Raw genomic sequence first — 27992 nt, forward strand, 5'->3', positions numbered from 1 at the left:
CGAGGCCCCGCCTATTAATTCACCCAGTGGTGGATTCATGGGATTCTTACCAACTCGGAGACCGGGAGACTTTTGAAATAAACGCCGTTTGTTCATCGAAGGTCGCGAAACGGTATACTAAAGACATTTCGGTTTATGAACAGAGACAATTACGCAAACTATTGCGTAGAACGTCAGTCGAACAAAGGAGAACGTTTTAAAAGTCGACGAGGTTTCAAATCCAGTTCAAGACGCGCACTTGCCTCTGCGTTGAAACTGCGTGCCGGTGCTAAAATTTCTTTAGCATTTCTGAGCTAAAGCGTGACAATTCGTGCCGTCAACAACGTGTCCGCTTTCATCAAAGAGACGTTTGGGCGTGACCTCACGGGCGGCGCTCGACCAAGTCCGGCGTGACCGCACATACATTTCCGAGCTTTGTTCCGGTACGTAAAGTGGCTAAAAACTTAGTCAACAAGCCGCCAGTCATCCCGCTCGACCCGGGACGGTTGCTTGCTTGCTTGCTTCGCGTCGCGGATTAGTTGGCGTCGCAACAAACGCTGAACAAACACAACCCAGAGATACTTTGAGCGAGGAGGGGCCACATAACCCGACCTTCGCCGTTACACCGAGACCGAACGGGTGAGTCCAGCGACGGGAAGAAGCTCAATCGGTTTACTGTGAAACTCGAAGGCTCATTTCCACGCGGTCGCCCACTTGGCGTGTTTTAACAAAAGAGCCGCTAAGATGTCCTTAGCGGGCCGGGCGAACGACTCCACACCGGATCTGTGCCTCCGGTTTCCGCCGTGCTGATCGCCTCCGTCTCCCCTTTTTTTAATTCGTTCTAGAGCGCCCCCCCCCCTCGAGATGCCGCTGCTTCACAGGAAAGTCTTCGTCCGCCAGGAGCCTCCGGTCGACCTGCGCCCCGACGAGGAGGTCTTCCTTTGCCGGATCACCAATGAAATCTTCCGCAGTTACGAGTGAGTCTCACCTGGCCGGCCGGGCCGCCATCATCCCCCATTCGGTGCCCCCAACATCACCTGAGGCCGGCTTCGTGACGTCACGGCACGTCGGTCCCACTCATTAGTTCGCGATAAACTCACATAAAAAGTACTTTAATGGCAACCAAGCGAGAGTGTAAATGATTTGAAATGTTTTGTTTTGCTTTACACAGTCTTTTATACTTTTAATGGCAGGTGTATTGTTAGCCGAGGGGGCTCAGTTCTGAGCTGTCATGTTAGCTACTTTTAGCTGCTAGCTGCTAAACAGGCCAAGCGCGGTCGAGGAGGAAACAAGACAATCTTCATTCGAAACTTTATTGAGTGAGTGATGGAACGCCACTTTTCATCATTTGATAATTATTATTTTATTATTTGATGGCTAACAAATGAAAACAAATCAAGGTAACCTACGTGCTCTAATATGCTAATAGGGAGTTTTGGGGTTTTGCCACCCAAAAGTAGGGATGTGACAAAAAAATTCCGTAGTAATTCATCACACCTTAGGTATAAAGTGGATTTGGATTTGCCTTTATTAGTCTCGCAGTGGAGAAATGGACATTTCACAGCAGCAAAGTTATGAAAGGAATGAAAGTGGAAAAACAAAATACATGAGCTGCTGGAAAGGCAGCTGCGCCATCTTGAAGTCAAAGGAAAAATACCAATAACATGACAAGACAACATTTAAATAGCTTTCAATTGATGTGTAGATTATTGTTATATGACAAATAATAAGGAAATAATGGAATTTTAATTTTCAAAATATGAGGGGATTTTCTGCCTGTAATCTTCTTTTCCTTTCGGCCAGTACCTGGATGCTATGTCGACCATTGCTACGTGTGGCTAAGGGTGTTTCCGTGTTGTCTAAGCAACGGTCTCAGGCAATAGAAGAGGTTGTAAAACTTCTGTTGATTTGGATGAATGAAAAGCAGCTAGCAGGGGATAGAGTGAGTGAGGGTATTATTGCCAAGAAAGGACAGCAACACGACTTTATGATACAGTACAGTTGATTTCTTCAATTACAATCCAATAGCGCATTTATTACACATAAAATAAGGTATATTTTGTGTCGTTTTAAGGCTTATTTAGTAGAAAATTATGTTTTATGGGGACCTGGGAATGGATTATTCTCATTTTAATGGTTTCTTATGGGAAATAAATGTTTGGCAGACAAACTTGGCCTTACACACACTTTCTCGGAAGCAATAACGTTCGTAAGCTGAGGTAACACCATGTATTGTTTTAAGAAATGAAAGGGATGTTCAGGGGAGAGACTGGTTCCAGTCATTCTCACAATATGGCTCCATTCCTCAGGAACAACCAAGTCGCAAATAATATTAATAATAATAATATTAATAATAAATAATACATTTCAATTATAAGCAAAACTCTCAAGGTCACTTTACAGTCACAAGCAACTCAAATAGATATAAAGCTAGCTAGCTTGCTAATAAATAGTTATCTAGCTAAATAGCCAGCCAGACAGTGAATAGATAGCTAGCTAGCCAGCTAGATAGCTGATAGATAGCTAGCTGTGTAGCTCGCTAGGTAGCTAATAGATAACTAACAGCTAGCTAGCTACCCAGCCAGCTAGCTTATAGATAGCTAATAGATAATTAATAGGATAGAAATGGTGGGGTCCTTTTCGACGCTGTTGACAGAAATGTGTGATCTTTCCCTCAGTGAATTTTTCGAGAGGACCATCCTGTGCAACAGCCTGGTGTGGAGCTGCTCCCTGACGGGCCGAGCGGGCCTCACCTACCTGGAAGCGGTGGAGAGCGAGCGGCGGGCCAAGCAGAACCTGCGGAAGTTTCCGTCCGCCCTGGTACGGCCGCTGCTGCACCTGGCGGCGCTCGGCCTGCGCGGCCGCCTGAGCGAGCTCTGCGAGGACGTCTACGCCTTCGTCAAAGAGCGCTTCTTCCCCGGCGAGACGGTGGACGTCAGCGGACGCAACGGGACCAGGTGGGGCCGTCGTAGACCACGTGTTGCGCCCGATTGCGTCTCGCGGGTTCGGAATTAGAGCCGCAAAAAGTGGCTCGGATTGGATTGGATGAGCCGTTGAGAAAGTTACAAAACATAGCAACAAAGTGATGGGAGGAAAAGGAAAGGAAGAAGTAGAAAAACAAAATACAGGTAACATCCGAGTTACGACCGGCGTGAGTTACGACCACTTGTACTTCGCAAAGGATGCAGTGGGGGATGGGGTTATAGACAGAGAGAGAGTGAGGCCGTTCTCCAAAAAACAAAATGGAACCCAGCAGTGTGGGGGAGGGGGGGTTAAACATTAAAGAGACAGGCAGACAGAGAGAGTGAGAAAACAAACACATACGAAAGGGAGACGGCAGAGCTTGAAACAAAAAAACTAAAGTGAAAAAAAACAAGTAAAATGGTGAGAAAATGGATAGAAAATAGTGACATTTGGACCCATTTCACAACTTTGATAGTTCAAAAGCAGAGTGTAGACTGCAAGGTTAAAATTCCCATCAATCATGCTCCACAAATAACCTGCACAAGTCATCATTACACTTGATGAGAAAAGCTATCAACCCAGCTAAACAGATCACAATTGATGAAGAACTAGATACAATTATCACAGAGAAAGCACCTACAAGGGATCATTCCTCGAGATGGTGAAAGAAGCGAATGTTCCTCATCAAGTGTTTAAAGGACAACCGACATCACTTTTTTGTTTCTTAACTGACATCAGAAAAACGTTTTATAGCATCTAAAATACCCAAAACCCGCAGTATGATATTTTATTCAAATGCAAAACTCCAATCAAAATGACTTAAAGTGTCCAAAATCTGCAAAAAATGGAGCTGCAAATTGGGCATTTTCAGAAAGTCCCGCCCCCAGTTCGTGACGTCACGACAGGACGTCTTGCATTGCTGGAGAATCCAAAAATTGGCTTCAGATTGGGAGAAAATGCTTTCTTGTTACACATCCAGTTATGAATATGATTCAAATAGTTCTGAAGAGGAAAGCATACATGTTTGCAATTGATTCAAGAATTTATTCCGTGCCATTATGAGGCAACATTGAGGGGAAATGTCTCAACGAAAAAGAGGCACAAAATGGCGATCTCCCGCGGCCACCTCCGTATCCACAGGCTGATAAATTCCTTATATGGAGCTTGGACTCCCTCTTCCGGCGGCTTTTGGGTGCAACACAATGTTTTCAGACCAAACAAGTACTACGGCAAAATACATTGACGTGATGGAAGGACTGCTACAATGTGTCTTTTTTTCGTTCAGGGGCGTTCCTTCAGTGACGTCACGTACGGACTCGTCACCAACTCAAAAACAAGACTTCCTGAATATTCAGCGGGAGTCTTAAAACGTAAAATATAGCTTAAATATGCGGTGGAATCTTATTAAAATACGCTCGGTAGAAGTCATTTGAAGCCATTTTACAAATTATGGACACAACTTGTCCGGAGACTTCGGTTGTCCTTTAATGCTGAGGAAACTCCATTCCATCAAGCCATTAACGACCATCACAAAGGTAAATAAAATGACTTTATTGTACAGTTCAGTTTATTTCTTTCATCATAATAATATAGCACATTTATTATACATAAAATAAGGTATATTTTGTGTAGTTTTAAGGCTTAGAAAATTAAAAAGTAGAAAATTATGTTTTATGGGGACCTGAGAACGGATTATTGTCATGTTAATGGTTTCCTATGGGAAAGTAATTTTTGGGATACACACTTCGCCTTACACGCTCTGTCTGGGAATCAATTAAGTTCCAACTGTATTTTGTTTTTCTACTTCTTTCTTTCCTCTTCTTCTAGCGTGTGTGTTGGGCGACCTCTTCTGGCTGTTAGCTGGGATAGCAAGGGAGGTATAACATTTATAAACGAACTGTACATTAATTAAACACTTTTGGATGCATTACAGGTACAGTTATACAGTCGATAATAGGAAGTATAAAATGATGAAAATGACACTAAAAGTTATAAAAAATTATAAATGAAGTGTAAACACTTTGGTCATACCACTGAAGATGGAGGTCACTGATTCGCTGTGGCGACCCCTTGAAGGGAAAAGCCAAAAGGAAAAGAAGAAACAGTTTGGTATATAATAGTCTTCAAAGCTTCAAAACAACACATTGACATTGTTTTCTATCCTGTCGTGTAAATCTCGCGTCGGTCATTTTGAATGGGTTTGGACTTACGACCGTTTTGTCGGAACGGAACCCGGTCGTAACTTGCATGTTACCTGTATATGTTTCACGAGACTAATCCATTTTGAATCCATTTGAATCCTTTTTGAATGGGTTTGGACTTACGACCGTTTTGTCGGAACGGAACCCGGTCGTAACTTGCATGTTACCTGTATATGTTTCACGAGACTAATCCATTTTGAATCCTCTTTGAATGGGTTTGGACTTACGACCGTTTTGTCGGAACGGAACCCGGTTGTAACTTGCATGTTACCTGTATATGTTTCACGAGACTAATCCATTTTCAATCCATTTGAATCCTTTTTGAATGGGTTTGGACATACGACCGATTGACTTATGACCGTTTTGTCGGAACAGAAGCTGGTCGTAACTCTGATGTTACCTGTATATGTTAAACGAAACTAATCCGTTTGGAATCCATTTTGAATGTGTTTCGACTTATGGCTGTTTGACTTACGACCCTTTTGTCAGAACGGAACCCGGTTGTAAATCTGATGTTACCTGTATAAGTTTAACGAAACAAATCCATTTGTATCCTGTTTGAATGGGTTTGGACCTACGGCCGATTGACTTATGACCGTTTTTGTCAGAACAGAAGCCGGTCGTAACTCGGATATTACCCGTAGATGTTGAACAAAACTAATCCATTTTGAATGGGTTTGGACTTGCGACCGTTTGACTTACGACTGTTTTGTCAGAATGGAACCCGGTCGTAACTCGGATGTTACCTGTATATGTTAAACGAAACTAATCCGTTTCGAATCCATTTTGAATATGTTTCGACTTATGGCTGTTTGACTTACGACCCTTTTGTCAGAACGGAACCCGGTTGTAACTCTGATGTTACCTGTGTAAGTTTAACGAAACAAATCCATTTGAATCCAGTTTGAATGGGTTTGGACCTACGACCGATTGACTTATGACTGTTTTGTCAGAATGGAACCCGGTCGTAACTCAGATGTTACCTGTATATGTTAAACGAAACTAATCCGTTTCGAATCCATTTTGAATATGTTTCGACTTATGGCTGTTTGACTTATGACCGTTTTGTCGGAACAGAAGCCGGTCGTGACTCTGATGTTACTTGTATATGTTTAACAAAACAAATCCATTTTGAATCCATTTTGAATGGGTATGGACTTGCGACCGTTTGGCTTACGACTGTTTTGTCAGAATGGAACCCGGTCGTAACTCAGATGTTACCTGTATAAGTTTAACGAAACAAATCCATTTGAATCCTTTTTGAATGGGTTTGGACATACGACCGTTTTGTCGAAACGGATCCCGGTCGTAACTCGGATGTTACATGCACATGAGCTGCTGTCAAGGCAGCCACTCGTGCGGCACCCATCTTGAAGTCAAAACATCAACGAAAAACCCTAAATAATGCTTCAATTCCCAAGAATAAACGAGTAAGGGTTAGCAAGTACCGCGGCAGATGATCTCATTTTTGCTCATCAAAATGGTGGATGTCTCTTTTGGCTTTTTTTCCAATCGTGGAATGGAAGATAATGCGTCAAATGGTTCCACTTTTTAGGCACACGTGCGAGATTCTTCAGGTGCACTCGCCGCATTCCAGCACAAACGGAGCGCCGCCATCCAACGGGCACAAATCGGCCGACGGCAACGTCATCGTCATCAGCGACAGCGACGACGAAGCCGCCGCCGCCTTTCAGAGTCCCCACAGGTCAAAGTTTAACTTGTCAAAGTTGTCCAACCTGCCGTCTTTCCAACAATCACTATTTAAAATATATATATATATATATATATATATATATATATATAGATTTTAAATCTTTAATGAATGAATCAATTTAATTTCTAAGCGCCTTTCAAAACTCAAGGTTACTTTACAGTCACAGGATCAGTTTTTCTGTGGATGAGCAGCGGCAGCCACGCGTCAGCGTTCACTCAACCCAGAAGTAACTCACATAGATAGACAGCTAGCTAGCCAATAGATAGCTATTAGATAGCCGGCCAGCTTGCCAGCTAGATAGCTATATAAGTAATAGCGAGCCAGCTAGATAGCTAATAACAAATAGATAGCAAATAAAGTGATAGCTTGCTAGCTAGCTAAATAGCTAGATAGCTCATAGCTCACATTAAACTGTTTACCTAAGTTATATGGGTCTGGAGTTATCTGATCTAGAAATGGGGGCAGGTGTACAAAATACAATCCATATTGATTGATATAGCCGTCTAACAACAGCTGAAACTGTAACAAAGCGCTAACACGGACAAAAGGCAAATGCTGCCCCCCTGTGGAAGGGAAAAACATTGCCAGAGGGCAAACCAGCGCTCTATCGGCACCCCCCCCAAGCAAGAAAACCCCAAACACATTCAGGAATGGCGCTCCACATCGCACTTTTCAAATCCCGAATAAATTTGGGACTGACAGCGAATGAGTGAATGTAATTTTGACCTCTCGGGGAAGAACGGCGAGACAACGTGCAAAGTATCAAGCAGAGCTAAAGAGATCCGTGCTAGAATAAAAATTGATCACTGTTGCACAATATGTGCAGAAAAATCAATGACCCATGAAGACGCAAGAAAAGGTGGTGGGCAGGGTGCGGAGGGTCCACTACGATTTTGTTAATGTTGTTGTACTTGAACAATCGTAAGGAAACATATTAGCTATCTAGCTATCAGGCTATCTATTAGCTGTCTAATAATTAATACATTTCATTTCTAAGCACCTTTAAAAATTCTCAAGGTCACTTTACAGACACAAGTTTTTATGAGGGTGAGCAGCGGTAGCCACACGCGCCAGCGTTCACTCAACCCGGAATAACTCAAATAGATAGAAAGCTAGTTAGTTAGCTAATAGATACAGGCGCTAATAGATAGCTACCTAGTCAGCTAGATGGCTAAATTATAGCTAGTCAGCCAGCTAGCTAATAGCTAGTTAATAGATAGCCAACGAGATATCCATCTAGCTGGACAGCTACTTAATAGACTGCCACCTAGATAGCTCTACAGCTAGATGGCTAATAGGTAGCTAGCTAGACAGCGAGCCAGATAGCTAATAGCTAGTTAATAGGTAGCCAGCGAGAGCCATCTAGCTGGACAGCTAATAGATAGCTAGCTAAACTCATTCACTGCCAGACGGTGCCAATCCTTCACACCCCCCCCCCCCCCACAGCAATATAGCCTAGCTAGCTGTTTGAGTCCGGAAACATATTAGCTATCGAGTTAGCTAGCTAGCTATTAGCTATCAAGCATTCTATTAGCTAGCTAGCTTTTTATCTTTTTGAGTTAGTCCAGGGTGAGTGAACAGATCTCGTGACTGTAAAGTGACCTTGAGAGTTTGAAAGGTGCTTACAAATGACAAGTATTATTCTTCCTCTTCCGCCTCCTCTTCTTCTTCTTCTTTTTTCTTCTTTTTTGTCTTTTTTTCTTCTTTTTTCTTTTCTTTATTTCCTTTTCTTTATTTCCTTTTCTTTTTTTTCTTTTTTTCTTTGTTTCTTTTTTTCTTTTTTTTTCTTCTCTTTTTTCTTTTTTTTCTTTTTCTTTTTTTCTTTTTCTTTTTTTTTCTTTTTTTCCTTTTAAACTATTCCTTTTTTTCCTTTTTTCCTTTTTTTCTTTTTTTCTTCTTTTTTCTACTTTTTCTTCTTTTTCTTTTTCTTCTTTTTCATTTTCTTCTTTTTCATCTATTATTATTATTATTATTATTATTACGTCGTTCAAAAAATCCATTTATTTTGATGTTATTAACTAGTTCCAAATGGGAGTTACTAGTAAAAAAAAATGTTTTTATTCGCCACATAAAAAGAATTTGCAGAGCACACTTGAGAATTTGTCGCTTGTGGGTGTAAATGTCACATGACTGTGTGTTTATATGATAGTCTTGTGAGGACCACTAACATTTTATACTATACGTAGTGAGGACCTTTTGGCCTTTTGGTCCTCACAAGTTTTTCATTCTAAAGGCTTCTTGAGGGTCTATAGATGCATCGGTTAAAGTATCGGAGAGGTCCTCACAAATTCACCCAAAATTAGTTTTTTGGTGTGTATTTTCATTTCACTTGGATACACACGCTTTTGACTCACCGTGTGTGTGTGTGTGTGTGTGTGTGTGTGTGTGTGTGTGTGTGTGTGTGTGTGTGTGTGTGTGTGTGTGTGTGTGTGTGTGTGTGTGTGTGTGTGTGTGTGTGTGTGTGTGTGTGTGTGTGTGTGTGTGTGTGTGTGTGTGTGTGTGTGTGTGTGTGTGTGTGTGTGTTTAATGAGAGAAAAAAATTTAGACCACAAAAAGTAAAACGATATTTTGACCAAATTCACCACAGGGGTGAGGACTTTGAATGTAGCTATTCCGAACCCTCACTCCTGCTGTTATTTCAGTTTCGAGACCACTTTTTAATTTTTTGATTTGAAAGAAGTTGAAGTGGGAAATGGCTTGACATTTAGTCTTCAAATGGAACACTAGTTCTTCTCTAAATTTAGCAACGGTGGTCCTCACTCCTTATCTGTCCAAAAAAAACGTAACTTTTTTATTGAATTTAATTATAACTTTTTCTTTACTGGAAATGTTTATATTCAGAGGCAAATAGTATTTTTGCTATCATGAAATTTCAAGCTATCTATTAGCTATCCAGCTAGCTATTAGCAATATAGCTAGCTAGCTATTTGAGTCGGGAAACATATTAGCTATCTAGTTAGTTAGCATTCTATTAGCTAGCTAGCCAGCTTTCAATCTCTTTGAGTTACTTTCGGGTTGAGTGAAAGCTGGCGTGTGTGGCTGCCGCTGCTCACCCACAGAAAAGCTTATCCTGTGACTGTAAAGTGACCTTGAGAGTTTTGAAAGGCGCTTATGAATGACATTTATTATTATTATAATTTGAATCATATTAATGAGAAACAAGAATCTGAACTCTCTGAAGCCATTGTTTTGATTCTGGAGCAAGGCAGTTTGCAAAGGAGTATCCTGGCATGACATCACGAACAAGGGGGCGGGTCCTTCTTCTTCTTCTTCTTCTTCTTATTTTTATTAATGTATTATTCGCGCGTGTGTGCGTGTAAACAGAAAGAGGAAGAAGCCTCTGAGTCCGTCGGCGTTCAAATACGAGGTGAGGATCATGACAGAAGAGCACAGCGAGCCCTTCGTGGTCCGAGCCAATCAGATCAGGTGACTCACAGTAGGCCCCGCCCCCCGCCTTCGGATCCGCGTTGCGCACCGGTCGAGCAATTTTGACGCAGTTCCCGTGTGGCGTTCAGTCGCAGGAAAAACGCCATGTCCCGCGAGCGCCTCAAGCTGCTCCTCAAGCAGCACTGCGAGCCCGCCGACGGCATCGTCCGGCTCAAGGTGAGCCGTCGCGCCCGCCAGGGGGCGTGGCTTCTTCTGACCCCACACGCTGTGCATCCGCCAGGCGTCCAGCGTGCTCAAGTACCGACTGGCCGAGCAGAACTTCTCCCACTTCTTCCCGGATCAACCGCCTCGCTTCCCCTGCAGCGTCAAGATGGAGGGCAACCGGGACTCGCCCATGCAGGTGAGACCGAGTCCGGGTTCTGAGATTGCTCTTGGGTCTGCAGGGGGTCCGGGTCGGGGTCCACATGTTTTCACCTGCACCGGCAGGCGAGCGTGTGGCTGCTGAAGGCGGCGGCGGAGGAGAACCTCAAGTTGCTGAGGCAGAAGGAGGAGATGAAGGCCAAGCTGAAGAGGGACGACGAGGAAGCGAGGGGGGACGGGGACAAGTCCAAGGAAGACCACAACCAGAAGAGGAGAGAGGAGAAGGAACGCAGGAAGCAGGAGAAAGATCTGGTGAGGCTGCTGAACAGCAGGCGCGCGATTTTCTACTTCTTTCTTTTCAACCCGGAAGTAACTCAGATAGAAAGCTAGCTAGCTAATAGATAGCCAATACATAGCTAGCAAGCTAATGGCAGACTATCTATTAGCTATATATCCAGCTAGCTATCTATTAGATATCTGTTGGCGAGCTAGTTGGCTGGCTAGCTATTAGCATAGCTGGCTCTCTGTTAGCTATCTAGCTATTACTTAGCTACTTAGCTGGCTGTCTATTGGCTAGCTAGCTGGCTGAGTATCTATTAGCTATCTAATAACTAGCTGGCTTACTATCTATTTGAATTACTTCAGACTAACTAGCTAGCTAGCTATTTGAGTCAGGAAACATTAGCTATCTATGAGATGGCTAGCTAGCTTTCTATTCTATTTGAGTTACTTCCGGGTTGAGTGAACGCTGGTGCGTATGACTGCCGCTGCTCACACAAAAAACTGATCCTGTGACTAAAGTGACCGTGAGAGTTTTGAAATGTATTATTGTTATTGTTATTATTATTATTATTATTATTCACTGAATCCGGAAGTAACTCAGATAGAAAGCTAGCTAATAGATAGCCAACAGATACCTAGATACATAGCTAACTCGCCAGACAGCTAGATAGCTAGAAGCCCCTTTCAAAACTGTCAAGCTCACTTTACAGTCACAGAATCGGTTTTTCTGTGGGTGAGCAGCGGCAGCCATACGCGTCAGCGTTCACTCAACCTGGAAGTAACTCGGATAGAAAGCCAGATAGCTAATAGATAGGCAATAAATAATAATAATACATTTTATTTTAAGTGCCTTTCAAAGCTCTCAAGGACAAGCTCTCAAGATAGTAGCTAGCTAGGCCTTCACTCAACCCGGATGTAACTCGGATAGAAAGCTAGCTAGCTAATGGATAGCCAACATATACCTAGCTAGATAGCTATCTAGCCAGACAGCTAGATATAAAGCTAGCTAGCTAATAGATAGCCAATGGATAACTAATAGATAGCCAGCCAGCTAGATAGCTATATAAGTAATAGATAGCTAATAGATAGCAAAAAGATGCTTAATAATAATAATTAGACATTTCATCAAGGCCACTTTACACTCACAGGATCAGTTTTTCTCTGGGTGAGCAGTGGCAGCCACACGCGCCAGTGTTCACTCAACCCGGAAGTAACTCAAATAGAATAGAAAGATAGCTAGCTCATATATTGGCTAATATGTTTCCTGACTCAAATAGCTAGCTAGCTAATAGATATCTTTCTGTCTAGATAGCTAATAGCTAGCTGGCCAGAACATTGAGAATTCAACCCCCACCCTCAAAAAAGTGGGACAAGAACGGTTGTCAAGGTCCTCCTTCGCTCCAACTTTGCAGGAGCGCGAAAAGCTAAAGGAGGAGAAAAAGAAATACGCAGAGAGACTGAAACTGTGGAACAAACCCAGAGAAGACATGGAGTGCGAAGACCTGAAGGTTGGTGACGGGTGGGGTCGCGACCTCTGACACACGACCCTCAACCTCCTGGTTTCTTCCCCCGCAGGATTTGCCCGCTGCCACGCCGGTCAGGACTCGCCTGCCGGCCGAGCTCTTTGGAGAGGCCATGATGGTTCTGGAGTTCCTGCGGGCCTTCGGAGAGGACTTTGGACTCAAGGACGAATTCCCCGAAGGGGTCTCTCTCGGTAAGGAAGCCCCCCCCCCCCCAAGGCTGGCTGTAAGCTGGCTAGCTGTTGGCTATCTGGCTATTTATTTGCTATCCATTAGCTAGATAGCTTGCTGTCGAGCTGGCTAGCTGTTGGCTATCTGGCTATCTATTTGCTTTTTATTTGCTATCCATTAGCTAGATAGCTTGCTGTCGAGCTGGCTAGCTGTTGGCTATCTGGCTGTCTATGTGCTATTTATTTGCTATCCATGAGCTAGATAGCTTGCTGTTAGCTGTCGGGCTGGCTAGCTGTTGGCTATCTGGCTATCTATTTGCTATTTATTTGTGTGGGTGAGCGGATTGACGTGCGACAGGCGAGGTTAGACAGTCTCTTTTGGTCAATGGATGCTACAGCTTTGAGTTTGCTTTCAAAACTAAGCTTGTAGCAGATGTGTGTACGTTTTCAGCAAGATGTCCCTGATCCACTGGTGAAAAGGACGCTTTGATCCTCTAGAAGGAGGACGGCTTCATACAACAAAGAGGATGCAAAAAAGTGCTTAAGATTCAATGACGTGTTGTATCACATGATTTGTTATTCCTTTTGGTTGTTCTTTGTCTTCAAGATGGCCGTCGACAGAGTGGCTGCCTTGACAGCAGCTCCTGTATTTTGTTTTTCTACTTCATTTCCTTTCGGCTTCCTTTGATCACTTTGTGTCTTTTGTTTTGTGTCACATTAGTTCGTGTGTTTAAGCTCTCAGTGGTACAGGAGTGGTCCATCGATGAGAAGGTTTCTTCAGCCGTCATCTGTACTTCTTTGAAGGTGTCGGACGTTTCGCTTCTTATCCAAGAAACTTAGTCAGCAAACTAAAGTCTTGCTGGTAGTGGGGGGGGGGAGCAGAGGACTACTCCCTGCAGCTGCTCCACTGATAGTTCCTATTGTTCTGACTCACGACTGGCCTGATTGCCCCACTTCCTCCAGTATCACCTCATCAGTATTACTAATCCTATGTGGCCTAAGCAGGCTATTGTATGAACGATCCAAACGTCACCCCACCAAACCGGTTTGATGAAGGATTTAGTTGTTTTATGAAAATCGCTTCTTTTACTCTCCTTTCAAACCATCTATATTCTTTCGCTAAGATTTTAACCTCATTGTCGTCAAATGAGTGGTTGCTAGCTTTTAGGTGCAAATGTACTGCCGATAGAGGCCCACTAGTATTATCCATGCGATGTTGATAAAGTCTTTTTTTGAGAATTTGTTGAGTCTCCCCAATGTACTGCTCTTTACAATTTTCATTCTTACAATGTATGGAATAAACTACATGACTTTGTTTTTCATTTGGCAGCCTGTCTTTTGGATGCACTCATTTTTGCCTTAAAGTGTTTATCGGTTTGAAATAAGTAGGAATTTTGTGTTGCCAAAGGACCTTTTGTAGTTTTTCAGAAACACCTGCAATGTACGGTACTGCTACTCCTCTCCTTTTTGTATCTTCAGAATTTTTGTTTTCATTCCCTATTCTTTCTTTCTGACATTTGTTGAATGACCACTGAGGGTATCCACAGTTCGTGGGTGCTCTCCTGATATGTTTTGACTCTTTTCTCTACCTTCAACGGTTGTTGGTATTAGTTTAGCCCTATGCTGGACGGTTCTGATAACTCCTAGTTTGTGTTGTAAAGGGTGGTTAGAGTCAAAAAGTAAGTATTGGTCAGTGTGCGTAGCCTTCCTAAAGACTTCTGTTTTTAGTGCTCTGTCCTCTTTTATAATGACTTTACAATCCAAGAAGGCTAGTTGGTTCTCTTGAATGTCCTCACGAGTAAATTTAATGTTGATGTCTACCGAGTTGAGATGATCTGTGAAGGATTGAATTTCTTGTTTTTTAATGATGACAAAAGTATCGTCCACATATCTAAACCAGTGTCTCGGTTTTGTCCCTGGGAAGGATGTGAGGGCCTGTTTCTCCACCTCTTCTATGTACAGATTAGCCACTATGGGTGAAACTGGTGAGCCCATAGCACAACCATGAATTTGTTTGTAAAATTTCTCCCGAAATTGAAAATACGTAGTATTAAGGCAGATTTCCAATAATTGGCAGATGTTAAGTTTGGTTCTTTCATGCAGAGAAACGTCCGCCAGCAGTCTCGTCCTCACCACTGAGACTGCTGCCGGGGTTGGGACAGATGTAAAGAGAGAAGTCACGTCTTAAGATGCCAAAGTTTCCTCAGGTTCCAATCTGAGGTCTTTGATCCTCTCTACAAACCCTGTGGTGTTCTCTACGTGATATTCTGTCTTCCCAACCAACGGAGCGAAGATAGTTTTTAGCTATTTGGCTACATTGTAAGTAGAGGAGTCAATGGGTCTGAGGGGGAACCCTTCTTTGTGTATTTTTGGCAGGCCATAGATGCATAGCGTGGCCTCTCCCGGGTATAATCTAAAATACATCTGTTTGTCTATATGTTTTCCTTTCTCTAACTTTTGGAGACAGTCTATCATTTCTTTCTTGTATCTATTGGTAGGGTCCCTTTTTAGTTGCTCATAAGTGTTAGAATCACTGATCAACCTATTTATTTTGTCTTCATAATCCGATGTGTTGAGAAGCACTGTGCATCTGCCCTTGTCTGCTGGCAAAATAGTCATATTTGTGTCTTTTTGTAGAGTAGTTAACGCCTTTCTCTCTTCTAATGTTATGTTGGACGGAGGTAGTTTGGCACTTCTAAGAAGGGCTGCAGATCATCTGCCTCTGCATAGGAAAGTTTGTTATTTTTAATAGCACATTCAGTAGTTGTGATGTAGTCTATTGTAGGTATTGTTTTAGGAGTTACTGAGAAATTTAAACCTTTGCTTAGTACCGCCTTTTCTGTCTCTGAGAGATCACTGTCTGACAAATTTTGGATCCAATTCTCCCTTGAAATCTGCTCATACAGAATTTTTCCCGTGTTTACAAGTAGCTGTGATTGTTTCTGTAAAAGTAATTTTTGGAACGTACCCTTTTGTCTCTCTTTGGTTTCGCTGTGGTGCCTCATGTATCCGGATTTGGTAAATTCGCACACTTCCTGATAGATTTTGTGGGTAAATTCAGTTTGTAATCGTTGATAATAACATTCTATTTCTGACTGTTTGCTTTTTATCTCTGTTAAGTCTCCTAATTCGCAAATTTAGTATTTTCCTAGTATACTTTTGTTGCATTTTATCAGCTAAGTATCCGGCCGGGTTCCAAGGGTGCTTGCTTCAAGCATTTAGGAATCAACCGGCTCTGTCTACATCTAAGATTGAATCTGAGGTGGTTCTATAAGTCAGCTAATTCAAAAGTGGCCTTTTCTAAGTTACGTACCAGCCGAAGGATGTCTCTCCCAAAGTTGGCAGCAATACGTCTGTGTAAGCTCTCAGTGGTACAGGAGTGGTCCATCGATGAAAAGGTTTCTTCAGCCGTCATGTGTACAAATTTGAAGGTGACGGATGTTTCGCTTCTTATCCAAGAAACTGATCACTGTGTATGTGTCACATGATTTGTTATTTAGGTGTTATTTGTTGTTGTTTTGACCTCAAGATGGCATGCGAGAGTGGCTGCCTTTACAGCAATTCTTGTATTTTGTTTTTCTACTTCTTCGTTTCCTTTCCGCTTCCTTTGTTCACTTTGTCTTTTGTGTCGTGTCACATGATTTGTTATTCATTTTTGTTATTGTTTGACTTCAAGATGGCCGCCGCGACAGTGGCTGCCTTTACCGCAGCTCCTGTCTTTTGTTTTTCTACTTTTTCCTTTCCTTTCCTCACTTTGCGGCTGTGAAATGTCCATTTCTCCACGTTGACACTAAGAAAGGCTGACCCAATCCAACTCAAAGTGGTCTCTCCCTTTGGCAGAGGTCCTGGAGGAGGCCCTGGTGGGTTCTGATCCAGAAGGTCCGCTCTGCGAGATGCTCTTCTTTTTCGTCACGGCCATCTTTCAGGCTCTGGACGAGGAACGAGAGGAGGTGGCCAAAGACGCACATGAAGGTGAGAACGCGGGGCGGGGCAATTTGGCGGCCATGTCAAAGTTGGGCGGCGTGACCAAATATGGGCGGGCATAAGGCCCAAATCGCAGTCGATGGCTCGAAAAGCTCCCGTTTGGGAAAGGAGGTGACCCGACGTAGCGTTTGCAGATCCATCCGACGCTCAGGACGACGACGGCGAGCGAGCCGACTGGGCGGAAAACGGCGCCCCGACGTCGGCCGCCGCCTGGTCTCAGCTCCACCTGGGCTGCAGCCTCCAGGAGGTGGACCTGGACAGCTGCACGCTGTCGGAAATCCTGCGCCTGCACATCCTGGCCTCCGGCGGCGACGCCCAGCCCCGCTTCCGCCACCAGAGGCAGGGCGGCTTCACGCCCGCCGACGACCCCTGCGCCGAGCTCTGCTCGGCTCACCCGGCGCTGATGAGGAAGCTGGCGTGCACGGCGGTTTACGATCTGACGCCAGGTGAGGCCGGCGTCAAGTAACTCGGATAGAAAGCTAGCTAGCTAATAGATAGCCAATATATAGATAGCTAGGCCTTCACTCAACCCGGAAGTAACTCAGATAGAAAGCTAGATAGCCAATAGATAGTTAGCTAGGACTTTACTCAACCCGGAAATCACTCGGATAGAAAGCGAGATAGCTAATCAATAGCCAATAGATAACTAGCTAGGCCTTCACTCAGCCCGGGAGTAACTCGGATAGAAAGATAGCTAGCTAATAGATAGCCAATAGATAGCTAGCTAGGCCTTCACTCAACCCGGAAGTAACTCGGATAGAAAGATAGCTAGCTAATAGATAGCCAATATATAAATAGCTAGGCCTTCACTCAACCCGGAAGTAACTCAGATAGAAAGCTAGATAGCCAATAGATAGTTAGCTCGGACTTTACTCAACCCGGAAATCACTCGGATAGAAAGCGAGATAGCTAATCAATAGCCAATAGATAAGTAGCTAGGCCTTCACTCAGCCCGGGAGTAACTCGGATAAAAAGATAGCTAGCTAATAGATAGCCAATAGATAGCTAGCTAGGCCTTCACTCAACCCGGAAGTATCTTGGATAGAAAGCTAGCTCGCTAATAGATAGCTAGCTTGGCATTCACACAACCCTGAAGCAACTCAACTAAAAAACTAGCTTGCTAGCTAGTAGATATCCAATAGATAGATAGCTAGGCCTTCACTCAACCCGGAAATCACTCAGAGAGAAAGCTAGCTCGCTAATCGATAGCCAATAGCTAGCTAGCTAGGCCTTCACTCAACCCGGAAGTATCTCGGATAGAAAGCTAGCTCGCTAATAGATAGCTAGCTTGGCATTCACGCAACCCTGAAGTAACTCAACTAAAAAGCTAGCTTGCTAGCTAATAGATATCCAATAGATAGATAGCTAGGCCTTCACTCAACCCGGAAGTATCTCGGATAGAAAGCTAGCTCGCTAATAGATAGCTAGCTTGGCATTCACGCAACCCTGAAGCAACTCAACTAAAAAGCTAGCTTGCTAGCTAATAGATATCCAATAGATAGATAGCTAGGCCTTCACTCAACCCGGAAATCACTCAGAGAGAAAGCTAGCTAGCTAATCGATAGCCAATAGCTAGCTAGCTAGGCCTTCACTCAACCCGTAAGTAACTCGGATAGAAAGCTAGCTAGCTATTCGATAGCCAATAGATAACTAGCTAGGCCTTCACTCAACCCGGAAATCACTGAGAGAAAGCTAGCTAGCTAATCGATAGCCAATAGATAGCTAGCTAGGCCTTCACTCAACCCGTAAGTAACTCGGATAGAAAGCTAGCTCGCTAATAGATAGCTAGCTTGGCCTTCAGTCAACCCTGAAGCAACTCAACTAAAAAGCTAGCTTGCTAGCTAATAGATATCCAATAGATAGATAGATAGCTAGGCCTTCACTCAACCCGGAAATCACTCAGAGAGAAAGCTCGCTAGCTAATAGATGGTCAATAGATAGCTAGCTAGGCCTTCACTCAACCCGGAAGTAACTCGGATAGAAAGCTAGCTAGCTAATCGATAGCCAATAGATAGATAGCTAGGCCTTCACTCAACCCGGAAATCACTCCGAGAGAAAGCTAGCTAGCTAATCGATAGCCAATAGCTAGCTAGCTAGGCCTTCACTCAACCCGGAAGTAACTCGGATAGAAAGCTAGCTCGTTAATAGATAGCTAGCTTGGCCTTCAGTCAACCCTGAAGCAACTCAACTAAAAAGCTAGCTTGCTAGCTAATAGATATCCAATAGATAGCTAGCTAGGCCTTCACTCAACCCGTAAGTAACTCGGATAGAAAGCTAGCTCGCTAATAGATAGCTAGCTTGGCCTTCAGTCAACCCGGAAGTAACTCAACTAAAAATGTAGCTAGCTAGCTAATAGATATCTAATGGCTAGCAAGCTAGGCCTTCACTCAACCCGGGATTAACTCAGATTGGATTGCCAACAGATACTTATTTGGCGGCGTTTGTCGATGTGTCGTCCAGGCGAGAAGCTGAGCGTCCTGCGGGCGCTGACGGGCAAGCTGCTGACGTTGGCGTCCAGCCGGGATCTGATCGAGGACTGCGCCGAGGAGCAACGCGCCGCCAGGCAGGAGCTGAGGGAGGCGCGGGCCGAGCAGCACCGGCGGGAACGCGAGGAGGCGGCGCGCAGGTGAGGCGCGCAGGACTCGCCCGGCTCGCCCGACTCTGTTAACGTCTCCGCCTTCTCCACCTCAGGGTGCGCCTGCGCAAAGAGGAGCGCCTGCGCCAGCTGACGGAGCAGGCCGACGACGCCAAGCCTTCCAAGAGCGCCAACCAGGAAGCCCCTCCCGCCTCCATGACGGCCGAGGAACTGGAGGGAGAGCGCGAGAAGGTCCGCCAGCTGCTGGAGCGCATCCAAAAGGCGGGCTCGCGCACCGGCCTGCAGCCGCTGGGCCGCGACCGGCTTTACCGCCGCTATTGGCTCCTCCCCTCGGCGGCGGCGCTCTTGGTGGAGGAGGACGGCTTCGGCCTGACCGAGGACATGCTGCGACCTCATCCTGGGCCCTGCCAGGTCGCCTCCCACGCCGCCGACAACAACGACGACGACGACTGCGGCGTCCAGGAGGAGCCCGCTGAGGGAAGGTACGTTGGACAAGTGGACCGCCAACATGGCTGGCTTTAAGGGGGCGGGGATCAATATCCAATCCCAATACACGTGTGGGTGTGCTTTTTGCCAATTTCAGCGTCTTCACGATGAACGTGGCAGATTGATTGATTGAATTTTGGAGGGAAAAAAACATCAACAAAGGGCTTGCAATAGTGATGTGTCATTTGCCAACCAACTGGCTCTTAGAGTCGACTCTCTGAAGTTATCAACAAGAGCTGGCTCCTAATAGTGAGGCGGCTCTTAATCGTGAGCCGGCTCCTAGCAGCGAATAGATAGCTAATAGCTAGCGAACAGATAGCTAATACCTAGTGAATAGATAGCTAATAGCTAGCGAACAGATAGCCATTAGCTAGCTTACTAATAGCTAATACCTAGCGAATAGATAGCTAATACCTACCGTGCAATTTGTTTTCCCTTGTAGCATGCGGTCCTGCTGTTTGTTTGGGTCACTAGTGGACGCCACAGTTTTGTTTTTGTTTTTTGTTTGAGTGAAGATTTATAATAATAATAATAATAATTTAATTTCTAAGCGCCTTTCAAAACTCTCGAGGTCACTTTACAGTCACGGGAGACGTTTTTCTCTGGGTGAGCAGCGGCAGCCACATGCACCAGCGTTGACTTAACCCAGAAGTAACTCAAATAGATAGAAAGCTAGCTAGCGAACAGATAGTTAATAGCTAGCAAATCGGTAGCTAATTGGAAGCTAATAGATAGCTATTTGCCAGCGAACAGATAGCCGATACCTAGCGAGCCAGATAGCAAATAGCTAGCTAGCGAGGTAGGCAGCTATATCGCTGGCTTGCTAGATAAATAAATAAATAAATCAAGAAATATTGACACAAAACAGATTTTTGGTGACGGGCTTTGCCGTTGTTGTCGGTCCCGCAGCGCCGGTTTGAGCCCCGCCCCGCTGGATCGCCGCGGCCCGCCGGTCAACCGGCCCAACCAGTGGTTCTTCTACAGCTCGGTGGAGGAGCTGGACCAGCTGATGGAGGCTCTGAACCCGCGAGGCCACCGCGAAAGCGGCCTGAAGGAGGCGCTGCTGCAGGAGCGCGAGCGTCTTCTGGAGGCTCTGCGGGCCTGCCGGCCCAGCAACTTCACCGGCGCCGGTACCAAACGGGATCGCCGCCTGGCGGAAGGGCGCTTTGTCATCTCACCGCCGCCGTTTTTGGGTCCAGATGATCCCGAATCGTCCCGATCGGTTCCCAAGTGCACCGCCGCCGCCGAGACCCTGATGGAGGGCCGGCTGCGAGACCTGCTGCTCGACATGGAGGACCGCATCCACCAGGGGACTCTCGGAACGCTCAAGGTACGGACGCGTCGTCGCGTCGACATGTCACGCTCGTTAACTGGCGACGTTTTTCTAGGCGATGGATCGGCACGAGTGGCGGGCGGCCTTGGAGGCGGGCCGCTACCGGCTGCTGAGTCCCGAGGGAGGCGGAGCCACGGGGACCGATTCGTCTCCGCCAAAGACCGAGGGCGGCGACGGGTAAGACGACCAAAGCTAAATGCTAACCAGGAAATAGCTGTCGAGAAGCTTTTCTGAGCGCGCATGCCTGCCTGCGTCTGTGCAGGGCGTCCGCCGACAAGATGGCGTCCGCCGACAAGATGGCGTCCGCCGACAAGATGGCGGCCGTGAGGGGTCTCGCTCAGGCGCTGGGTCACGTCGAGCGCGGTGTCGAACGACGCTTCCTCAAAGCTCCACTCGGTAAGTTTTCCCCGTTGTCCTGAAGACGGTCGCTAGCGCGCGAAGCTAACGTGACGGGCGTGTGCGCAGGTGAGGATGAGGGCAAGAAAGAGCAAAAGAGCAAAAAAGGGAAGAGGAAGGAGGAGGACCGGGCGGGTGACGGTAGGGGGCTCGTTCGTCCTCGCTCTCATAATAATCATCATCATCATAATATTACATTTCATTTATAAGGGCCTTTCAAAACTCTCAAGGTCACTTTACAATTACAGGATAAGTTTTTTTCTTGTGTGTGAGCAGCGGCAGCCACACATGCCAGCGTTCACTCAGCCTTGAAGTAACTCAATTAATCGAAAGCTAGCTAACTAGCTAATAGATAGCTAGATAGCCAACGAGATAGCTAATAGATAGCCAGTCAGCTACCAGATAGCTAGCCAGATAGCCAGCCAGCCAAGAAGATAGCTAATAGATAGCAAATAGCTAGCTAGATAGCCAGCTAATTTAAGCATTTAACCAATCACACTTCAGCCATCACCCGCCATATGTTCAATCTTGCTTTCTCGCTGTCTCGTTTAGCATGTGACTCGCTAGCGCCACCAGCAGTCTTTTGCTTTGTCTCATTTCTGTCCTTTCTTCCCGTCAGACGGCATTGACGGAAGCCGCGCGGCAAAGGCCGTGTTGGAGCGCTGGAGGGAGTCTTTGTTGTCGTCGTCGAGCCTGTCACAGGTCAGTGGTGCCGCCCCTTGCCGCTCACCGACGCTTTTTCTTTGTTATTTTGGGTCTTACGGTGATACTTCAGTTTACCAACTTAATTGTTTCCCAGAAAGTGTGTGTACGGTGAAAAGAGTGTCTGCCGAACATTTATTTCCCATAGAAAACCATTCAAATGAGAATACAGTGATACCTCGGTTTACGAACGCTTTAGCTAACGGACTTCTTGCATCTGTTGCAATATCACAACTTCCAAGATGTACAACCCAGAGCTCCTTGAGACACTTTATGCAAAAAGCTATCCATTCCATCAACGACCATCACCAAGGTCAATAAAACCACTTTATTATACTGTACAGTTTATTTCTTTAATTATACTACCATAGCACATTTATTATACAAAAAAATAAAGTATATTTTGTGTAGTTTTAAGGGTTATTTAGTTGAAAATTATGTTTTATAGGGACCTGGGAATGAATTATTCTCATTTTAATGTTTTCCTATGGGAAATTAATGTTTGGAATACACTCTTCGCCTGACACACCCTTTCTGGGCACCAATTCAGTTCGTAAGCTAAGGTATAATAATAATCATTTCGTTTCTAAGCGCTTTTCAAAACTCTCAAGGCCACTTTACAGTCACAAAATCGGTTTATCTGCGGTTGAGGTATCACTGTAATCCGTTCCCAGGTGCCTGTAAAACATAATTTTCGACTGAATAAGCCTGAAAACTACACAAAATACACCTTATTTTATGCATAATGTGATATTGTTTTGTAATTAAAGAAATAAACGGTACTATATAATCAGTCAATCAAGTCATTTTATTGACCTTTGTGATGGTTGTTGATGTAATTGCCTGTTGACATCCGAGGGAAGTTGCCGTACTTTCTCTGCGATAATACTCTCACTCACACGGTCCCCTGCTAGCTGCTTTTTGTACATCAAATCAACCCCTTCTATTGTTCAAGAAAGAAAAAATACATTTAATTTTGAAATAGTGTTGCTCACTTAAGCTATTTAGCTAGCTATCTGGCTATCTAGCTAGATATCTAGTTGGCTACATTGCTAGCTAGCTACCTATTTAGCTAGCTATCTATTAGCTATCTATTTGCTAACTAATCTTGCTAGCTATCTAGCCGGCAACCTTGCTAGCTATCTATTGCTAACTAGCTATTTAGCTGGCTACCTAACTAGCTATCTATATGCTATCTTTTAGCTATTTAGCTATTAGTTATCTATTAGCCAGCTAGCTAACTTTCTATCTGAGAGCGAACGCTGGCGCATGTGGCTGCCGCATGTCACCCACAGAATGTCACCCACACAAAAAAATAGAGTGTTGCATGACATTTAGGAAGGAGGTAAGACAAGCACTGGGTGGGCAAGAGGTCCTTCCAGATGACTGGCAAACTACAGCGAACATAATCAGAGACACGGGTCGGAAAGTACTTGGTGGATCGAGTGGAAGAAAGGTAGATAAGGAGACTTGGTGGTGGAACGGGAGGTGCAGGAGTGTATACAGAGAAAGAGGTTAGCAAAGAAGACGTGGGACACTGAGAGGACGGACGAGAGTAGACGGCAGTACAAGGACATGCGGCGCACGGTTAAAGTAAAGGTGGCAAAGGCCAAACAAGAGGCCTATGATGAGAGAAGAGGATGCACAAAACCGGGATAGATGGAGGACATTGATTCGCTGTGGCGACCCCTCAAGGGAAAAGCCGAAAGGAAAAGCAGTAGATTTTCTTATTTGTCCTCTTGGGCTTAACACTATCTTGTGGTGGGGTCTTTTTCACTCCCATAATAGCAAAAATACGTCACTTGATAACAAACCACGTCTGCATTCAAAGAAAGAGGGGGTGACAAAAGCTAGTTTGCCACCGTGGCGCCGTGTGTTTTTTTTTTTGTCCGCCAAAAACTAGTTCGTATGCCAACATGATATTCTCGCGAATGTAATGTTTGTCAGCTAATGCGTTCGTAAGGCGACGTCTCAGCATTTCAAGCTGAAGCGGCCATCTTGCCTTTGTGCGCTTTCCATCCAGGTCTTTGTTCACTTGGCTATCCTGGACCGAAGCGTTTTGTGGTCTCGATCGGTGCTGAACGCCCGCTGCCGCGTTTGCCGGCGCAAAGGCGACGCCGACAACATGCTGCTGTGCGACGCCTGCGGCCGCGGCCACCACACGCACTGCCTCCGGCCTCGCCTCAAGGTGCCACCGAGCGCCGCCTTTGCCCTTCGGACCCCCGCTAACCGTGTCCATCCCCCCCCCCAGGGCGTTCCGGAGGGCCAATGGTTCTGTCCCGACTGCCAGTCCAAAAAGCCATCCGGCCGCCTTCCTTCCCGCCAGCGGGAGGATGAGGAGGCCGAGGAAGGGTCGCCGGACGAAGAAGAGTCCGAGGACCGAGAGCCCGAGGTCGCCGGGAGGTGAAGCGCCCCTTCTATCTATCTGGCTATCTAGCTGGCAAGCTAGCTACCTATTTGCTGTCTATTAGCTATCTAACTAACTAGCTGGCTAGCTATCTATTTGCTGTCTATTAGCTATCTAACTAATGAGCTGGCTAGCTAGCTAGCTAGCTATTTGCTATCTAACTATCTAGCTGGCTATCTATCTAGCTATCTATTTGCTGTCTATTAGCTATCTATTTGCTATCAAACTAGCTATTCATTTGCTATATATTCACTATCTAGCTAGCTGGCTATCTATTTGCTTTCTCTTAGCTATCTAACTAACTAGCTGGCTATCTAGCTCGCTATCGATTTGCTGTCTATTCGCTAACTAACTATCTGGATATCTAGCTAGCTATCTATTTGCTGTCTATTAACTATCTAACTAACTAGCTGGCTATCTAGCTAGCTAGCTATTTGATGTTTATTATTTAATGAGCTGGCTAGCTAGCTAGCTATTTGCTGCCCATTAGCTATCTAACTAGCTAGCTATCTATTTGCTGTCTATTAGCTATCTGACTAATTAACTGGTTATCTAGTCGCTATCTGTCTAGGTAGCTGTCTAGATAGCTAAATATTAACTGGCTATTAGCTAGCTATGTATTTGCTATCTAACTAGCTGGCTATCTATTACGTAGCTACCTATCTATTCGCTATCTATCTAGCTAGCTATCTAGATAGCTAAATATTAACTAGCTATTAGCTAGCTAATTGAGTGAATGCCGCCGCGTGTGGCTGCCACTGCTCACCCACAGAAAAAACTTGTGACCATGAGCATTTTGAAAGCCGCTGAGAAATGAAATATATTATTATTATCTTGAGCTCAGCTAATGATTAGATGTTGTCGATAGCTTGCGGTGTTTTTGCCAATTTTGGCAATTCAAAGATAATCATGAAAAAAGGAGACAGACCGGATGAGGCCTGCTGCCCCCACCAAGATGGCGGCTGCTTGTTATGCAAGAGAGTCCCGCCCTTGTTGGAGAGCATTTTTTTCCGTCTGTAAGTGAGACGTGCTTTGAAAGAGAAAAACAAAGTGACGAAGAAGAAGTAGACAGACTGTTGTTTTTTTTTGTGCCAAAATGAGAACACTGGTGCCTTTGCTAGAATGACTAGCCTAGCTTATTATTAGCCGCTGACGTGTCACTGAGGCTCTGTTGGCTGATGTCACTCTGCGGCTGCTATAATTAGCTTTTTTATGAGCCCAAGTGATTTAGCCGAGCTGCCCGGGCTAAAAATGGGACGCTGGGCCAAATGAGAAGACCAAACCCCGCGTTTTGCCTGATCTTTGGCCCATTTTCGCCCTCCAGCAGCAAAAAGGTTCAGGGTGCCCCCCCGAAAGGCAAGAGCAGTCAGGCCGTGGCCAAAAGTCAGCCGGTTGCCGCCGCCTCAAACGGGAAGAGTACGTCCAAGTAGGTGTCGTTCACCGCCGACCGGTCTTTGGTCCTCCCTGCGGTACTTTGAAGGAAATGGTCCCTCTTCAGGTCTTCGGGCAAGAAGGCCCCGCCTCTCGCGTCCAAGGCCAACAACGATGGCGCCGTGGCGGGAAGGCCGGCGGGTCGCAAAAGAACCTCCGCCGCAGGTAGGCTACGAGTCGAAAGGTCGCAGCGGGGCGGTGTGAAAGTAAAATGATAGCTAGTTAGTTAGATAGCGAATAGATAGCTTGGTAGCCAGCTAGTTAGTTAGTGAATAATTAGCGAATAGCTAGCTGGCTAAGTAGCCAGCTAGCTAGTTAGTTAGCGAATAGAGAGCAAATAGATAGATAGCTAGGTAGCCAGCTCGCTAGTTAGATAGCGAATAGATGGCAAATAGATAGCTAGTTAGATAGCGAATAGTTAGCTAGCTAGTTAGATAGCAAATAGATAGCCAGCTAGGTAGATAGCTAATAGATCGCAAATAGATAGCTAGCTAGATAGCAAATGGATAACTAATATTAAGCAGATTCTTTACTTACAGACAGTGTAGGTGTTCAATTAGCTAATAGCTAATAGATAGCTAGTTAGATAGCGAATAGACAGCATATAGATAGCGAATAGATCGCAAATGGAGAGCAAATAGATAGCTAGCTAGATAGCAAATGGCTAGCTAGTAGATAGCCAGCTAGGTAGCTAGCGAAGAGATAGCTATTAGTTAGCTAGATAGCTAATAGTTAGCTATCTATTAGTAATCTATTAGATAGCTAGCTAACTTTCTATCTGAGTTATTTCCAGTGAACGCTGACGCATGCGCCTGCCGCTGCTCACACGCAGAATTACTGATCCTGTGACTGTAAAGTGACCTTGAGAGTTTTGAAAGGCGCTTATGAATGACATGTATTATTATTATTATTGTTATTGTTATTATTGTTATAAAATGGCCGCCGCCTCACCCAGACTCAGTTGGAGACACGGCGGCGCCCCAAAGCGGCAAATTGGTCCTGCCGTCGTCGTCGGGTAACCGCCGCTCGTCCGGGAGGAACCAAGGCGTCCACGAGCTGTCGGCGTGCGAGCTCCTGGTGGTGGAGCTTGTCCGCCATGACGACAGCTGGCCTTTCATGAAGCTGGTGACCCGCACGCAGGTGGGTTAGCTTGGCGCGCGGCGCCCTCGTCGTCGTCGCCCGGCGACTTCCCGTCTCGCTCGTTGTGCGCAGGTGCCCGACTACTATGACATCATCAGCCAGCCCGTGGCGCTCAGCACCATCCGAGAGAAAGTCAACAACTGCCAGTATCTCAACTCTGGTATGGAAAACTCTCGCAACATGGCCGACCGTCGCTCCGGTGGCCATGTTGGGAGTGGCTGCGCAACTTTTTGTGGTGCGATTTTTGCGCGGCAGGTGACTTCATCTCGGACGTGGAGTTGATGTTCTCCAACTGCTTGCGGTACAACGCTCGCCACAGCAACGAGGCCAAGGCCGGCCTGCGCCTGCAGGGGTTCTTCCGGGCCCAGCTCAGGAAATTGGGTCTGACAGAACCCGGCGCCGCCGCCGCCACTCCGCCCGCTAAGCGAGCTCGCTACTAAACCCGGTGACCATCGTAGGTCATCCATAAAGGACTGGTTTGACCTCTGACCCACCGCTGTTCCGGGTGTGAACTTGACCTGAGGTGCCCGACTTGAGAATTCTTTTGCACTGACTCCAAATGGCGTTTCTCAGGGACGACGACACCACCAAAAAAAAAAACCACCACAAGATGCCATCTTCTTAGCCGCTTCCAAATGATTCCCCATTTTTGTTCCTCTTACGTTACGAGCGTGTTGTCTTTTTCAAAAACTTGATTTCTCTTTTTTTTTTTTTTTCAAGTAGCGTCCTTAGCTGTGATGAAAATGTTGAACTCTTGGATCTTTTTGTTTGCGGACACGTGCACGTGTGTTTTCCAAGTGCAGGTCAATGTCATCGTTTGTCCTCCTCGCCGTTTCGCAACGCACACCATCGCCATCTTATTTATTTCTGACTGACGGACGAGCCATCCCATCATTTTGTCCAGCCTCGTTGGTGTGAAAATAAACAAAATAAAAGTTTT

At 45.4% G+C, this 27992-nt stretch overlaps 1 protein-coding gene across 6 annotated transcripts; it reads left to right on the forward strand.

The window, feature by feature from the left end:
* The first annotated feature begins 59 nt into the window (after positions 1–59).
* On the forward strand, positions 60–27991 carry baz1a (bromodomain adjacent to zinc finger domain, 1A). Of its 6 annotated transcripts, none has more exons than XM_089004681.1 (27): positions 60–618; positions 825–956; positions 2658–2936; positions 6700–6849; positions 10183–10284; positions 10374–10461; positions 10526–10645; positions 10732–10917; positions 12300–12395; positions 12463–12601; positions 16418–16549; positions 16687–17007; positions 19022–19187; positions 19253–19639; positions 20553–20773; positions 20843–20973; positions 21032–21153; positions 21239–21372; positions 21442–21513; positions 21992–22074; positions 24098–24262; positions 24326–24477; positions 25809–25907; positions 25980–26076; positions 26840–27052; positions 27125–27212; positions 27308–27991. In XM_089004681.1, the coding sequence occupies exons 2-27, from the start codon at positions 844–846 to the stop codon at positions 27490–27492; spliced, it is 4041 nt and encodes a 1346-aa protein (XP_088860807.1). In that variant the 5' UTR covers positions 60–618; positions 825–843; the 3' UTR covers positions 27493–27991. The 6 variants fall into 6 exon arrangements, with proteins under 6 accessions (XP_088860807.1, XP_088860806.1, XP_088860809.1 ...); XM_089004680.1 differs by having other exon boundaries at positions 61–618; positions 25806–25907; XM_089004683.1 differs by having other exon boundaries at positions 61–618; positions 16696–17007; positions 25806–25907.
* The last annotated feature ends 1 nt before the right edge of the window (position 27992 follows it).

This window comes from Hippocampus bargibanti, linkage group LG09 (genome assembly GCF_051943395.1).
Source record: "Hippocampus bargibanti isolate YZ-2025 linkage group LG09, ASM5194339v1, whole genome shotgun sequence".
Lineage (NCBI taxonomy): Eukaryota > Metazoa > Chordata > Actinopteri > Syngnathiformes > Syngnathidae > Hippocampus > Hippocampus bargibanti.